The following is a 16266-nucleotide window of genomic DNA, read 5'->3' on the forward strand; positions in this document are numbered from 1 at the left end:
TTGAGAACCACTGCCCTAATCTTGTGACTACTGTAAGCAAAATTTCTACTGTACTATGAGCACTGTGAGCATCCAAAATATGTACTGCTACAATGAACGTGAACACAAATGTTTGTGAGCTACAAATGGAACTGAAGAGGGGATTACGGGAATTGTGTGCTATTCTCTGCATACAATTGGCAGTATTTTCTAAAACAATTACGTTTTTCCTTACAAATAATAGGTGTTAAGTGATGTTTGATAGAGCATGCAGAGGGTCACATCTGCATCAAGGCAACCTGTTTTCTGTTTTTAGCAGGAAGCCATCTCAATGTTGTGGGTAAGGACATTTTCAGGCTTTTTGGAAAGCGAAACAATGGAATGAATACAGTACATTTACACAGATCATTTAGGAAATGCAATGAAGTGAACAGTGAGCAGTCATTAAATTTGATGAAAAAAAGGCACTTGACACTGACCTGCCATACCATGAACTACTTTGAAATCCCATTCCCTATGATTAGTATTGGATTCTACTCACTACTTCCAACATAAAGAAAAAGGATAAACTGGCTCAAACAAAAGGTTTACTCTAAGCCTATGCTGCTGAAATATAAGCTGCTTTCCCAAAACAGGATAAACATAATTAGCTACAATTAAAGCATTTAAAGGTCTATTATGCCATGATCTACAACTGTGTTAGTTTATTAACATCTCTTCCCAATAATTTTTTACTGAAGAAGGAAAAGTAAAAGCATCAATACCATAGTAGTTTAGTTAGGGAGGATCCTGCACCAAGCTAGATGACCTCCTGAAATTCCTTCCAGCCCTACTTTTCTATGGTTCTATGTAACAAGGAAGATGAAATATTACAAAAAACCCCACAGAATATATGCCTCTTAAATATGTTTATATAGACCCATTTACATAAAAGTAAAATAGCTGTAATGTTACATTTAAAGTGATGATGTATATTAAACAGTACACTTAATAAAACAGACCCCACCCCTTTTTTAAAACAAAACTCCCATCATCTAGTTCTTTTCTTTTTTTTTTTTAAATATAGAAAACTGATCAAGTCAAATTTTTATCATCTTGTCCAAATGGAATGGACAAAAACCAATCAACTATTTTAAAAGTTTGAACAGTTTCATCTGGCTGAGCAATATATTTAAGAGTACAGAAAGAGTCTGAAACCTCACTTGTAACTACTGAGGCTCATGCTTGATTTTCTTTTATGGTAAGTAACAGAAAATGTATGAGTTAGCTTGAAGTCGAATACTAGTTTCCTGACTACAGTCTAGAATTAAAAAACATTTCAAATAAGTATAACAAAAGCTGTCCTCTAAGTAAAAGAATAGTAAATACTCTGATCAATATCTTCTTAACCCTGCAAATTGCATTTACAAACAGCAAACAGACATGGCAACATAACTTCCTGTTTATTTCAAATGCCGAAGTGAAATGTATATATGGATTGTTTTTCCCTCAAAAACTGAAAAGGAAGATTATAAAGGTTGCGTAAAAAGCTAATATTCAACTTTTTGCATGGCTAATGAATGACAATATTATTTCTAACAATAAATAGAATGCTTGCAGATATGCTGGCATTTGATTTCAAGAGGGAAGGAAAAGCCACACCAGTCCATATGGTTCCCTTAAAACAAAAAAGCCTCCTGGGTTCAGGAGCAATACTTCACTTAGTTTCAGAGCAGGAAAGACCTGCAACAAATCCTCTCAGCTGCTTACTGACAGGTACCATGAACTATTATGGTTAGTTTAGGGAAAGCTAATATAAATGTTTTAATTTTTATAAACTCAAATATACTTTATCATGGTATCTATTTAAAAAAAACATGAATAATCGCATGTCAGGAGTAGTTTTTCTCCCCTCAGAACTGTGTCATAAAATTGGGCCCAAATACCCGCAAAGTCAGTGGAAGTTTTCCAATACAAATTTAAAAATACCCCTACTCTCCTGCCGTTTATAATGACATTTGACACTAGGAAAAAAAAATGAAAAAGAAGAGATTTTGTTGAAAGGACAAAGCTTGCCTAGAACAAGCAGACGTTTGAAAAGCTGTGCCAAAATGTCTTGCTGGAAAAAAAAATTAAAAACCTATCGCAGATTGTAAGTGAAGGCTTGGACACTCCAAACCTGTATCTGAGTTAGTTACCATGTAAACAGACATACTGAACACAAAGCCTTGATGCAAAGCCCACTGAAATCAAAGGACAGACCCCACCTGACTTCAAGGGACTATGAACCAGGAACCAAATATATAATGTTACTCACAATCACCAGTGTTTGCAAGTTTCTTGTGAGAGACTTTCAAGTTTTGCACAGAATTTGTAAAATAGTGAAGGGGAAAAAAACAAATCATGTGATTGAAATGTTTGACATTTAATTATTGCAAGTCAGTGTCTCAAGTATTCCTGCCTATACTTCACTGTAAAACATGAGTAGATATACACAAATGAGAAAAATGCCAGCACATTGCTTCTGCATGGGCACAATCTCTGTTTGACATCATTATGTAACATTGTCTATATGAACACAAACATTTCCTTTAAAGAAAATTGTCCCCATGACATTGTGCTCTTTAAATAAGGCATAAATATTTAGTTTGATTTAAAATACGTGATTTGCATAAGAATAAATAGTACTGCACCCATTTCAGGATTTTTTTCCCCAAAATATAAGTTTTGTCTCGAGAGCCTTCATTGTAAAATAAGATAAGTAATCCTTTTGTAAACTGGAAAAAACAGATTTTTTTTTAATATTCTATTAAAAATGGAAGGCATAAAAAGGACTATGCAGTTGGTCAGCCCCAAGTTATCTAGGTATTCCAAATATGCAGTGCAAGAGAACTTATTACAGTAATATCACAACGTAATACTGGCTCTTCCAGGATGGACCCTTAAAATTGCTTCTTGCTGGTTAAAAGTTGCCTAGGTCCAATCAATTCACAACTGTCAGCAGACTTTAGAGCATTAGGGCATTATTGCTCATACAGTAACGAAAAAAAGAAATAAAACCAACATGATTTCATTATCATTATTCATGTTACATCAAAAAGCATTCCTACTTTATCTACCTAGCATATTATGCTTTAGAATTCTTCATATGCTATAAGATGAGGAATGGGGTGGGGTGGGGTGGGGAGGGACGCTATTTGTATGTTTTCTGTAAAAATATTAAGCTGAAAAGTTGCATCACAAGTCTATTGGGTTTTTGGTTTAGTTAGTTAAAATGCATATGTCAACTCTACTTGCACTGTGCTACCTTGGTTTGTGCTAGCTATCTGTAAAGGCTGATTGAAGGAGATTCCTTTCATCATACAGGCACTGCTTTCTTTGCTACAGTAATAGAGGCATGCTCTGATAGACAGTACAGCTTCAGATGACTGGCAGCTACTGGGTAACTGCAAGTGGATGAGAGGTGGATTGAAAACATCCTTAATTTCTCCAGATGAAGTCTGTCCTCGTAGCAACCACTCATTACCTGAAAAGAGAAAAAACCCCAGACAGACATGCTTTATCACTGGCTTTTAAACAGGGAGTTAAATATCTGATAGGATTGCATTGATTTGGACATTAATTTCACTTCCCGATTACAACAGTTTTGTCCTATGCGCAGCATTAGGGGAATTTCATCTGATTCACTCACTCAAGATGAAACTGAAATAGAATTCAAACACTTTTTAATAGCAAGTGTCAGGTCATGCAGTTACACAACATAAGCTTGAATTTATGTAAGGGGGCACTTTAAGGTGCCTGTGTAAAGGATGTGCTAAGTATATGCAATATGCTTTGTAAGCTACGTCAAATTTTACCCTCAGCTATTCAAGTGCAATTTTGTTGAATTAACTGGAAGTAAGGCATGTACATCATCAAGATAACATGACTTGAGCCAAAAGTACATACAACTGTAGACTGATGACACATTTTCAAATAGGAGTGTTGGTTTGCTGTAATTTAACAAAGTTTGAATTGGTCGTTACAAGGAGAACTGGAAATTCCTATTTGTTTAAATATTTAAGAGTTAATGACCCAACAATTTAACTATATAAAACATGCAAAAACAAGGTGGCAAACTTGCTATTGTACCCTGTGTCTCGCCATAAAGCAAGACAGATGAAGTGTTCTTTCTGGTGATTTTCATAATTTGTCAGCTTCAAAATAAAAAGAAAAAGAAAAAGAAAGAAAAATCCTGTAGGACTTAAAAGGTTACAATGAATTGCAAGCCTACATTGCTTACATTTTGCATTTTTACTAATCCTGAAAAACATGACAGGTATCTTGACCTTAACTGTATTTGGAGAGTTCATAGGCCAGAAAAAGGATGCTGACTCCGCTATACAAAAGTGGTTATCCATTTTCCAAAAGCATAAGTTGGGATGAGAAACTTCCTCAATTTGCAGGTGTCCAAATAAATTGTCAGTGCCAACAAAGCATTTGGAGCTTGCTCACAATAGTGACTATTACAATTAAGCCACCACACAGATAAAAAGGCATTTTAGAAGCCAGCCAACAAAAGCCTGTCCCAAAGATAAAGATGCTTCATTTTTATCTTATTTTAATTTAAGCTAAGAGTGTTGTCTAACTATTAGAAATAAGAACCTAGGACAGTGTTGTTCGTTCCAATTTTATTGACTGGCAACTGAGGTGCACCAAGACTACCGTATTTATTTGAACCTAAGATAATCCTGAACATGAGAGCCCCTCCCCCGCTTCCAACAATTAGATTTCATACATGGAAAAATTTATAAAATTTGTTATAATTTTCCATGTATAGAATCTAATTATTGGAGGGTTGTCTTTAATTCTTTCCTCTTCTCACTGAAGTGGGGCAGGCATGGGGAGGTCAAGCAGCGTGTCCCCTGCTTGAGCCTGCCACCTCCAGTCTCTGCTCCCTGCTTCTGCCTTCAGCTTCTGCTCCATGCCAGCAGGCTCTATCCCAGCCTAGCATCTGTAGTAATAGTAGCTGCGTGCCACTGTTATGGGGCTGGGCTGGGGCCATGCTCAGTACCCCAGGCTGCACTGTGTATAAAACCTGCCACTACAGAGCAACAGTAAGGAACAAAAGGAAGAGTGGCAGCAGGCAGGGGAGTAGAGGCTGTTTGGGTGGGGGAAAGGAGATAGGGAGGAGAGGCTGCAGGGGGGAGATGGCGGGGTGCGGGGAAAAGAGGAGGGACAGGTAGCAGATGCAACTATGGCCCTGACCCTGGGTAGGGACTAGAGCCTGAGCCACAGCAGCCAACTGCCTCCCTCCTTGCCCCCTATACTCAATTCTAAGACAAGGGCCTCCCCCAATGTTAAATGGGGGGGGGGGGGAACCCTGTCTTAGGAGTCAAGTAAATACAGTAAAAGAACTGCCCGAGGGAATACAGGAAATTATCAGAAGTCAGAAATAAACTCCAGTTTTCCCTGTTTCCAGGCTTTGATGACTACAATCTGTTCTCTCATGTAACTCGATGTGCCTCACTGCGTTCACTTACTTAAGATTAAAAATATATACACACACACACACACGATAGTGAGTTAGGGTCAAATTTTGGTTAACGCAAATTTTGTTTAAACAAAATTTACAAGGAAAAATGTAATACCCTTTACTGGAATACTTCAGCTTTCACGCTAAATTCTGACTGGATCTAGCTGTTGGTTGCCTGAAAGAGATGAGGAGGGTAGGGCAGCCTACCTCCCAAAGCTTGGGGCTGAGCTAAAGGTGGAGGGGAAGCATCTGAAAAGCAAAAGGAGGCCAAGTATATATTGTTGTGGGAATCACAACTCTGAAAGTCCTCACTGACAGATGCTGGAAGTTTCAATCAACGCTCTGACCTGTTTTTTAACACTGAATTTTTCTACAGCAACCATAAATAGAATATGGACAGAAAATGAAAAATTAGAAAAAAACAACAGGTTGGGAGAAAGAAAAGTTCTCCCCCATTTCCAAGTGTTAACAGACTACTTCAAGTCTAAAATATGTTCTCCTGGTATTACACGTGGTATTTACAGTGGTTAGAGCAACACTGCTCCTACTTTAGGAGCCTAAATGTTTCTAAAAGGTTCACATGGAGATTTTTTTTTTTACTGTATTCAGTTAGGGAAATGGAAAGAAAGAGACTTTTGACCTATTCTTGATCACGTTTAGGAATATTACGATTTTAGTTATATTAAATACCATAAAACCTCAGAAGAAAGCACCTTACAAACAATACATAAGCATGTCACAATTTTTAACTCATCTTCACAGGATGCCTATGATGTAGAGAAATTCTATTATCCCATTTTACAGATAAGGAAACAAACACAAGGCAAAACCTACCTAGACCAACTAGGCATCTTAATGAGATTTAGGGGTTTTTTTTGGCATTTAAATTTGCAATAAGCAAGCCAGAATACCCCTGCCCCACAAACCAGAAACCTCAGTAAAGTGCCCAACTAACACACACCACCACCGTTCCAGTGCAAAATATGGCAGCCACAGCTGCTTTCCTTTAACAACATAAGACCATAAGAAATGGATGCTGCAATGGGAAAGGAGCAGAAGGTAGAAGACTGGCTATGCCCTGTTCACCTTCCCCTTCAGTGTCCATGCTTTGCCAGGATACTGGGCTAGATGGGCCTATCGTCTGATTTAGTAAATACGATTTCTTATGTTTTATGGTGGTGCTCTGATGGTCCAAGGTGGACAACTCATGTATAGCCCTAAGTTAGGCAGCTGAGTTCCAGAGAAGGGCTGGACTTTAGACAGCCCTGTACTTAGGATCTCTTATTGGGTAGTACTAAGATGCTTCCTTCTTGGTGTCTGGGCTCCTTGAATCACCTGTCAGAACTCTCCCCACTGACTATCTGCTGGGAGCTTAGATACCCAACTCTGCTTTCTTTTAAATCATCCTCCTGAGGGCAGCTGCCTATTTTTGTTTGACCTATAAGCAAAAACCAGATTGGCCCCTCAGAAGCCAAAATCCATATCCTCAGCAATGTTTCAACTACTACCTCTCATCAAAAACAACAGCATTTAGGAATCTAAACATCTTTTAGGACTTTAAAAGGAAATATAAAGCAAGTCTGTGGCAGATCATGGGCTCCAGGTAGACAGTCTCAGGCTACTGTTCTGACCAGTAGCACATGCATCCTTTCATCACATCCAATTGTACCTGAAGAAATTTATATTTGAACAGAACTTCTGAATGGTGAAAAACAGATCTTAATTACAATTATGAACCTTACAGGCCTGGTAACAGCTGCCATGTAAAACTAACTAGCCTAGACAAAAACTATTTTCTTACTATACCTGTAATGATAGACACAATAATCTAAAACTTAAGATTTTACTTGTTTGTCAAAACACACTATACGCCTCATATACAAGTGTGTGCGTTATACAAGTATATAAACAGTATATTTGATCTAATAACAATGACTCTTCACCTTCTGCTGTGAGAAACCATGAATTGGGTGCTTCCTCATTCAGCTTTGAATCTTCAGGAAGGCTTAACTGTAATAAAAACTGAAGTGTCTGCCCAGGAGATACAGTCAATGAAGGAAGTTGAATGTTTGGTGCAGATTTAGGCAGCTTTGGGAGGCCTGCCATGTTAGGCTTTTGTGCAAGTGGATGATCTACAACATCAAAGGCTTCAGTGGTCAGGATAGGCAGCTATCAATGAAACAAACAAAAAAATTAATAAGTTCGTATTTGAAAGCGTGTTCCCCGATACACAACTCTGCAGAGCATGATGCAATTTATATTCATAGTACACACCTATGCAGCTAATGTGAATGAATACGGCTTACTGATCTTAAGGTGTTTACTCTGCAATGTATTAATTGCAGTGAGTACACCTGCCAGAATACAGAAATGATGCAATGATTGGAAAGCGTAAAAGAAAGACCCAGAAAAGCTTTTGCTTTTAAACTGTAAAAGATCTGCCCATGTTATTTTTTCTTTCCTTATTTAAATTTTAAACTACATCACCTTTCAATTTTGCCCATTGGCTCTTACTGTTAACTTAATAATTGCTGTAATCTCAGAAAACAAAACTTTTGGTCTTTGAGCATGCAGATTATTTTACTGGATTTGGAAAATAATTCAATTTTGTAACCAATGCAGAAATAGTAAGCAAATACATTTATGGGTAATCTTTAAAAAAAAAAAAAAAATTTATATATATAAGGAACAGCTACCCATTTTGCTTTCCATATGACAGCCATATGAAGTAAACCAGCATCATACCATTCTCTTAATTCCTTTGCCACAAGTGAACTTTGCTGCTTTCCTACCATTCCATATTTCATGGATTTATTTTTAAAAAATCTGGCAACTGTAGAAGTACAGAGAATGGCAAATGCATGTGTAAGATCTGGTAAAAATACCATACAGAAGTGGCTGATCTCATATAATTGGTTGGGACTTGATCCACAGAGTTGCTGAGCCATTAATTCCAGTGGGAATTTTGGGTGCTCATAAGTAGGACCCTAGTGCATTCATAGCAGAAGTGGGGTGTGCTGTAGCTCCTTTTAATCTTGCGGGTTCCCCTGCACACCTCCCTGCCTCTGACTGGTGGAGGGGCTTCACTTGTGGCTTGGTCCCGAACAGCAGGGAAGCGAGAACCACGGTTTTAAACACAGAGCTGTTTTTGCCTCCCTGCTGGTGACCAGCAAGCAGCAGGACCACTGGGGCCCCTCAGTCAATCAGTGGCAGGAGGCCATATTTAAAACCACAGTTTTTACTTCCCTGACGATTAAAAGCAAGCCGCAAGAGAGGCTCCTCCACTAATCAGCCTGGAGCTAAATCAGCCAGGTGGAAGGTGTGCAGGAAAATCTGCAAGATTAAAAGGACCTGAAATGTACCCCACTTCCACCATGAATTTGGTGCGGCCCAACTCATATGGCAGTCTTCATCTTGCAAGACTGTTCTAATGGAGACTAACTTAAGTCTCTGTAGTCACACTCTTATAAAGGCTCATCAACTTATTTTCTTTGTACCAGTATCCTTCCCATACTTTAGGCACAAAATGAGTATTTATTTTAAGCCTAAAAGGATATCCTTAGAGTTTGTCATTTGTCAGATCACTGCATAACATTATGGGAAGACATTTAATGCACTGGATTCATCAGCTGTGCTATTTCATACCATCCAAACAAAATCTGCTATCATTTAAGAAAATTCCATATTACTAATTACACCAAGAAACAAAATGTTGCATCAAAACCATTCATAAATAGGACTTGCCATGGAAACAATTTTTGTTTCTAAATCCAGGACTTTAATTTGATGATTATTAGTATCTGCAACGTAGAGAAGGCGGCCATTCCCTTCAACACACAAACCTCCTGGTTCATTGAAAGTTGATTCTGTAAAGCTGGAGCCACTAACATTACTTGCATCTCCTGTACCTGCCAGTGTAGCACAGTTCTTCATTTTGGGATCTACAACCTTAATCTAAGGAAAACAAAATGAACAACAACAAAAGCCCTGTAAATGTATCAGAATTAAAAGCAAACATATTCTGTGTGCACTTGTGGTCACCCTTTTCAGAAGTGACTAGTGATCCTGGGTTCTTTAGTTACCCAGTGCCCAACCTGACACATCGTCATGTGGCAAGAACTTCTGACCATCAATTCTCAGTATTTTTTTAAAATCAAATGGTAGTAAGGTAGCAATTTTAGGTTCACTGCACAATTTTATGAACGTGACCAGCTGTCCCAAACCTGAAACTAATAATCCTGAGTACAGCATCTTCTTCCCTGATCACAAATACCCAGCCAAGACATAAGAATGGCAAATACATTAATCTCAGTTTCTTTAACATAGACAATCTAATGAATATTTAAAATAGCCAAACCCTGATCTTCATTCTTGTGTATGACTTTATTATTGTGGCTTAATTACAGCAATCACTGGTAAGCATGTGCATAGCTACAGGAACTTGAGGGAAGTGTCTGCTTATGAATAATATTTAAGAAACAGATCTCTAATCTATGTTCTTGAAACCTCACATATTTCTTACTAAGCAGCTTCATAACAATTTTAAACCAACTTTTAAACCAATTCAGTACAGCACAACTTGGAAAGTTTTTTTTTTTTTTTTAAAACGGTGATGTGCAAATGAGTATAGTTCATAAATAAACACACTTACAATTTGCTAAAACTATAAACCTTTGTTTTACCTCCCTTCCTTTTCCTCATGTTTCATGTGACATTTACCTTCTTCAACCTCAATCCTCTACAACATTTGCAAAGACTTGAATCTTACATGCTATGAGTAGTTCCACTGATATCAGAAAGATGTTTCACAAAGCATAAAGTTAATCCACACTTAAGTATGAGTGTAAAATCACTACCTCTGGGTGCTAGTGTAACTGAAATAAGAATACATATATACATTATTATTGCATGTTGTATGTATAAAGTGCCTGATCAGATGAAACCCAGGATCAAAAACAAGTGAAAAAATGTCTTTCTGCTTGGTTGTGCAAAATACAATTTTTACATGACTGAATCTGAGAGACCCTTTCCCTACAATATTTGAATCAGATTTTTGCGATGAAAAAAGTGACAAATACAGTTGGGTACAATATATCATACAAACTCACCTTATGGTTGTAGGAATCTGCTACATAAAGTAGCTTTCTTTTCTTGTCCCAGGTTACTCCTAAGGGGTGCTGCAGTTTTGCATTTATTCCTGCTCCATCCACATCACCAAAGGCAAACAAATTCTAAAAAAGTGTATTATTTAGTACACAATTAGCTGGCTATTCAGAGTTGACGTATGACAGCATTAATTACCACAATTAAAATGGAGATTAGCTGGCTCACTTTTAAAAGATACAAAAAACTTAGGGGCTGGGAACTTAAGGAACTGAGTATGGATATGGAGGCTCACCTCTAGGTCATCAGCCAACTTCAGTAGTTGTGACACAAGGCAGTTTATTTTGTGAAGGAGTTGGTCAGTCAAATTTTTAGCGACCAACAATCTGCATTACAGAAATAAATGCCACAACCAGCACTTGCATTTATAATCTAAATAGTGAAATTAAGACACAACTGGGCATGGAGACTGAATTACCCTCTCCAGACTAACAGTTATTCCTCCCAGCTGAGAGAGATTAGTAGGGTAGTGTGGAGAAGTCTGAAGTGACTGAAGTTATTACCAGTGGGTCTCGCTCTCCTCCTACAAGGTGTTTCACTGCTCCGTCTTTCAGTGAGACCATTCGCACAGTACTACTCTCACTGTCTGCTACAAAAAGGCAGTTCCAGGGTTCTTCAGAAGCCAGAGAAAGACCTGAGGGTTGGGCAAATCCTGCTTTATGGGGATATGCATTGTTTCGATTCTCTTCGTTCCCACTGCCGGCAAATCGAAGGCAAGTTCCTTTCTTTAAATCACTAAGGGAAAGCAAGTATCCAGGTTCAAAGATAAGCTTGAAACAGTTCAGGCAAAAACAAGTTTCTTTCAGTTTGGGAAATCTATTCAGTATATGTACGTTATCAACTTAATGGGGCTATAAAGCACAGGCAATTATTTGAACCACCTCTATTCTAACTGGTATTTTTAATTGTAAATTCTAAATAAAGTTAACAGCATAGCATAAATACAATGTAAAATTGCATTTAATGATATATCTATGGAAGTACATCCTATGAAAAAGCATTTAAGTCACAATATGGGCTCACCTTCCTTTTGGTAGCTTTCCACATTCTAACATGAGTGCCCAGATTTGATGAGTACCTGCCATGGCTACCCATAGAACAGCATCTTCCTGGGTCCCTGAAACTTCATCAAAAAGAAAAGAACAGAATGAAGGTGGGTCCCATTATTTATAAAAGGGAACACTTATCAAAGAACTGTATTCCCTTCACATACCAAGAGCTTCACAGCTCTTCTTCTATAGCTTTAGCAGGTGAGAAAGTTGTGCTTCTAGAACCTCTGATAAAAATGGTATTTTGAATGGGAAATGCAGTCGGCATTAGGTACAAGTATTACCACATATTCTCACATTCATACTGGGTAACAAATACATCAGATCTTGGCAAGATATTTAAGACCCAAACTAGTGACAAAATTGAAGTTCTCACTGAATACTGTTAAGAATTTGCAGGATAAAAGGGATCTAGTGAACAGCACTACTACTTACTTACCACATACTCACTTTGAATTAATTTAGGCTATGTTCAGAGAGTAAACTTACTGTCCTAGTGGCAGTACTCTCAAACATGTGGAGCTGCCCAAGTAAACTGCCTCTTAAAAGTTAAGAAGTATAGCTGTCCCTGTGCAGTACTTGGGGTGGGCAAGCATATCCCAGCTGACTAAGGGCCACTTGGTCTGGTACCAACCTGACTGGCCTGCCTGCTCAGCTATGCCTACACTGCTTCCCATTGAGGCGGCAGCCTACCTGGAGCAATGCAGCATGCCCGTGGATGTCCTGACTTCCTGTTTATAACTGCATAGACAGTCTTACCCTGCCTTACAATATTAAGTTTTGTGGGCAGAACTGGAAATCTACCTGCAAACATTAAGTGTGAGCACACTCAAAATTTCTTTGTGGTGGCAGAACCCTCCACTCATTTGGCAGAGTTGATCCATCTCTGCTGAGCGGAGTGAAGCTTGTACCAGCAGCCAGCCGTAAGAGCAGCCAATGCCCTCCCAAGGGCATATAGTAGCAGAGCTGCGTGGAGCAAGTCAAATAGTTGTGTACACGCATGTACTGCCAGAACTTCTTACGGCGGGGTTAGCCTAGTGCTGCCACCGCATTAGTTTTTAAATCCAAGGCTCTGATCTGGCAAGTAAACTCTGTTCTTAACTCTGCTCCCCTGAACAGTCTCACTGAAATTAAATGGCAGCAAAGTTAAAGGAGGGGCATAAGCATTTTCCTTAGTGGGAGTCAAGTGAAGCTGGTGCTCATGGAAGGTATACTCTGATACGTTGGAGACTGATGTTTGGTATTTACTTGAAGACTAATCCCAGCTTATACTGTCACTACCCTAAATTTTCTCCTGCTCCTATGGTGCCTTATTCCTCATTTATATGCAATAAAGCAGTTGCTTGCTCTTAAGTTAACCATGGCTATGGTTTGCTGATTTTTTTTTAAAAATTTACTTTTTTCAAATGGATGATTTTTACAAACAGTGACTTACTATATAAAGCTTCTGATAATTAATAAACTTAGACAACTTTGTCCAGATGTTATTTACTTTCCAGTAAAATAACACAGACATAAATATAAAGATAGACTATGTACAATATGAGCCTTTTTTGGGATGGGCAGAATATAAATTGCATAAACAAACAAAACAAACTACATTTTCAAAGCAAAGTCAATAAAGAAAAGGTCAAATAAATACGACTAATTAAAAAGGCCTACAGGCATTTTTACATGCATTTCCGACGTGGTACTGGGTGCTTTTAATTAATGAGCTGTGCTAGTTAAAAGCTCCTGCATGTCACATGCATCAGCAGCACAATGTGACTGCACTGAGGAAACAGCAGCAGTACACTTTGAACTAAAGCACACCTAATGTATTTTAGTTCAAAGTGTACTACTGCCATTTTCTCCGTGTGGAGGCATGCTGCACCGCTGATACACGTGACACGTGAACATGTCAGAAAGTGTCTATTTATGTGCTCCAGATGACTCAATTAATTGAGCCTGCTCTGACACGCTGGATTTCCAACGCATTGGAGCAGGCTCCCCGCATGCATGTAAGTGGCCTATGGAAACAAAGAAAATTATTGCTTAAAATTAAGACTTGTCACAGAAAGTATAAGTTAAAAGAACAAAAGTTTTCATAGTATAAGGAACAGTGGATTAACACAGATATTTGTTATTCTTCTAACAGTTAACAGTGTAGTTATTTGTTATCTTCTTTATTCCACCAAAGGCAAAGGGGTCTATTGACATGCATGTTACTCGTATGTTGTTTAGACACAGAAAGCACTAACAACTTTCATTTTACTAGGAACTTTTTCAAAACCAATACATCAGATATTGAAGCATCATAAACATAATAGTTCAGCTATTCAAATAGTTATGTTAAAACAAATGCATGATTTTATTTTTAGAAGTCTCATATTTGTGTCAAAGTTTGTTACTACTGATATGAACTCACAAAGTAACACTAGATTCATTCCTGCAAGGCCCTTAATAGCACCCAGTGTTATCAAACCTTTTCTAACCTCAAAGTTCAAAGACTTTGTTACTGACATTTCAAAGTGCCTAGAAAGAAAAGGACACGTTCAAGTTCTACGAGCTTGACAAGATCAACCTTCCCAAAGCAAAAATGAAACCCCCCAAAATCTAGGCAATATTTTGAAGCAGCAACCACAAATTGCCCTTCTAGAGCCAAACCCATTTTTATTAATAGAGGAACTCCTATGAAGCTTGGGTTACTCTTGCAGCCTAAGGAAAAAATAATATTTTTCCACATTCAGAAACAGTTTTCTGACTCTGATGAGCTATTTTAAGAATATGCATAGCCGCTACCAAATGCAGAAAGTAACGCATTTTAAACGCTATTCATCCTCGCTATGCTTTTCCAAGACTAATCAAATACAACTATACGAATCCTTCTTCTCCTCCACATATTCAACACTGCTATTGAAGCAGAAGTTTTAGTAATAAAGTTTAACATTCACAGCATCTATAAACTTCTGGTGATTTGGAGGATCCAAAGATGAGTTTAAAAAAAAAAAAAATTCCAAAAATAAACATTTGATAAACCAGAGGTTTCACCAAAGCACTGAGTATTCATTCTTCCTAGTTCATCACTGCTACTGCTGACCATAGCTTGTTTCAACTGAATTAATTTTTAAGTGATAGAAGAACATATTATAATTATCCTAGCACATGTAGACATATTTAAGTAATTTCTACTCCTACTCCATCTGGCAAGGTTAGCCAGGGAAAGAACAGTATCAAATTAAACAACTGTTATTTCATTAAAAAAAAGGCTGGTTATTGCATTTTATAACATCCAAGTTCCTGGTTGTATTACAGTCTTTAATCAAATTCTAGTATGGACAAGAATACTGTAAAGTGTTCACAGCTACAAGGAAAGAAAATGGCCTCTTAGGATCATTATGACCTGCTGCTGTGCTGGCTCAGCTGTAGTGGCTGATGCATTGAGGAGGGAAGATAGCTAAGGTTTTGCCCCTTCCCATACTCCTCTGCTGGTGAGTGCCAGTCAGGTAAAGAATATCCATATAGTCCTGCATGCCTCCACCTGAGGCCCAAGGAACCTGCATCATATTGTAAAGGAGTCTCTGCCCCAGGTTTGTGTGTGAAGTCCAAATCAAAGCTTAATAACTGGTAAATATTTAAATCATTTGTCAAATTCATAAAACTGGAGGACAGACAAAAAAGTTAAGAGGACAACAGAGATTTTTCTTCAGATAAGGATAATGAGCATGCAACATACAGTACGTGGTTATAATCTTCCCTTTATGATACTGGCAGGTCTAGAGTAGCTCTGATTTTGGAAGAGAGATTTGTTTAAAGCTGAAGCATGTACATGCATTTATATTCCCTCATTCTGCACCCACAGGTATTCACTCTAATCAGAATATATTAGGTTGAATCAGAATATATTAAAGTTGCACAAAGAGACAGTTAATATCTATCAGTAATACACCTAATGTTAAGCACTTTTTGAAATAGTCCCAAATAGCAGCTTCTTTTGTGTATTTTAAAAAGTTGTTGGAAATTTCATATGGTTTGGAAAGAAACCCAGGAAAGTCTTTTTCAGAGTCCATTAGTTGTCACTGCAACTGCATTCCATCTCAGAATGGAACAAATACACTAGCAACTTAGATGAGAATCTCTGATGTGCTAATTAGTACACGTGCAACCTCACAGGAATTGGCTAGATTCCTATTCTGTATATTGAAGCTTTAAAACATGAAAGTAATCCAAAATGCTTCAAGATGGAAATTAAGCAAGCAACCACTTGTGAAAATTTAGGTCTTCGCACCTTAAATGTAAACTGTATTGTATATCATAAAGGATCCACAAAGCTCTTCAAGTTATCAATATATCTAATTTATCCACCAATGAAATATAGCAAGTAGGGCCATACAAAGCTTCGGTCCCCGATTCAATTTGGCAGAGATTCCGCCTGATTTGGTGGCCAAATCTCCAAATCTGAATTGAATCAGGAAACCCTTTAATCTCTCTGAATTGAATCAGAACCCTTCGAATTGATTCAGAGAGATTTGGTAATTTGGATGCAGACACAGCTTTAAATGTTTTTTCTACATATGTCAAAGTACCAGGAGGCTCACAAAT

General features: G+C 37.9%; 1 protein-coding gene and 1 long non-coding RNA gene across 2 annotated transcripts in view; one reads left to right on the top strand and one right to left on the bottom strand.

Annotated features, from left to right (window-relative positions):
- Positions 1-420: 420 nt before the first annotated feature.
- Positions 421-16266, bottom strand: part of NHLRC2 (NHL repeat containing 2) — a 52864-nt gene continuing 37018 nt past the window's right edge. Inside the window, exons 6-11 of the mRNA XM_019556151.1 lie at positions 11660-11753; positions 11140-11371; positions 10582-10704; positions 9218-9427; positions 7417-7642; positions 421-3484 (exon numbers count right to left, since the gene is read on the bottom strand). Of these exons, the coding sequence (XP_019411696.1) occupies positions 3228-3484; positions 7417-7642; positions 9218-9427; positions 10582-10704; positions 11140-11371; positions 11660-11753 (1142 nt within the window). The 3' untranslated portion in view covers positions 421-3227. The remainder of the gene's footprint in view (positions 3485-7416; positions 7643-9217; positions 9428-10581; positions 10705-11139; positions 11372-11659; positions 11754-16266) is intronic.
- Positions 13682-16266, top strand: part of LOC109324208 — a 5246-nt gene continuing 2661 nt past the window's right edge. Inside the window, exon 1 of the long non-coding RNA XR_002104876.1 lies at positions 13682-15155. This is a non-coding gene — a long non-coding RNA (uncharacterized LOC109324208). The remainder of the gene's footprint in view (positions 15156-16266) is intronic.

Source organism: Crocodylus porosus, unplaced genomic scaffold (genome assembly GCF_001723895.1).
Source record: "Crocodylus porosus isolate Cpor-Errol unplaced genomic scaffold, CroPor_comp1, whole genome shotgun sequence".
Lineage (NCBI taxonomy): Eukaryota > Metazoa > Chordata > Crocodylia > Crocodylidae > Crocodylus > Crocodylus porosus.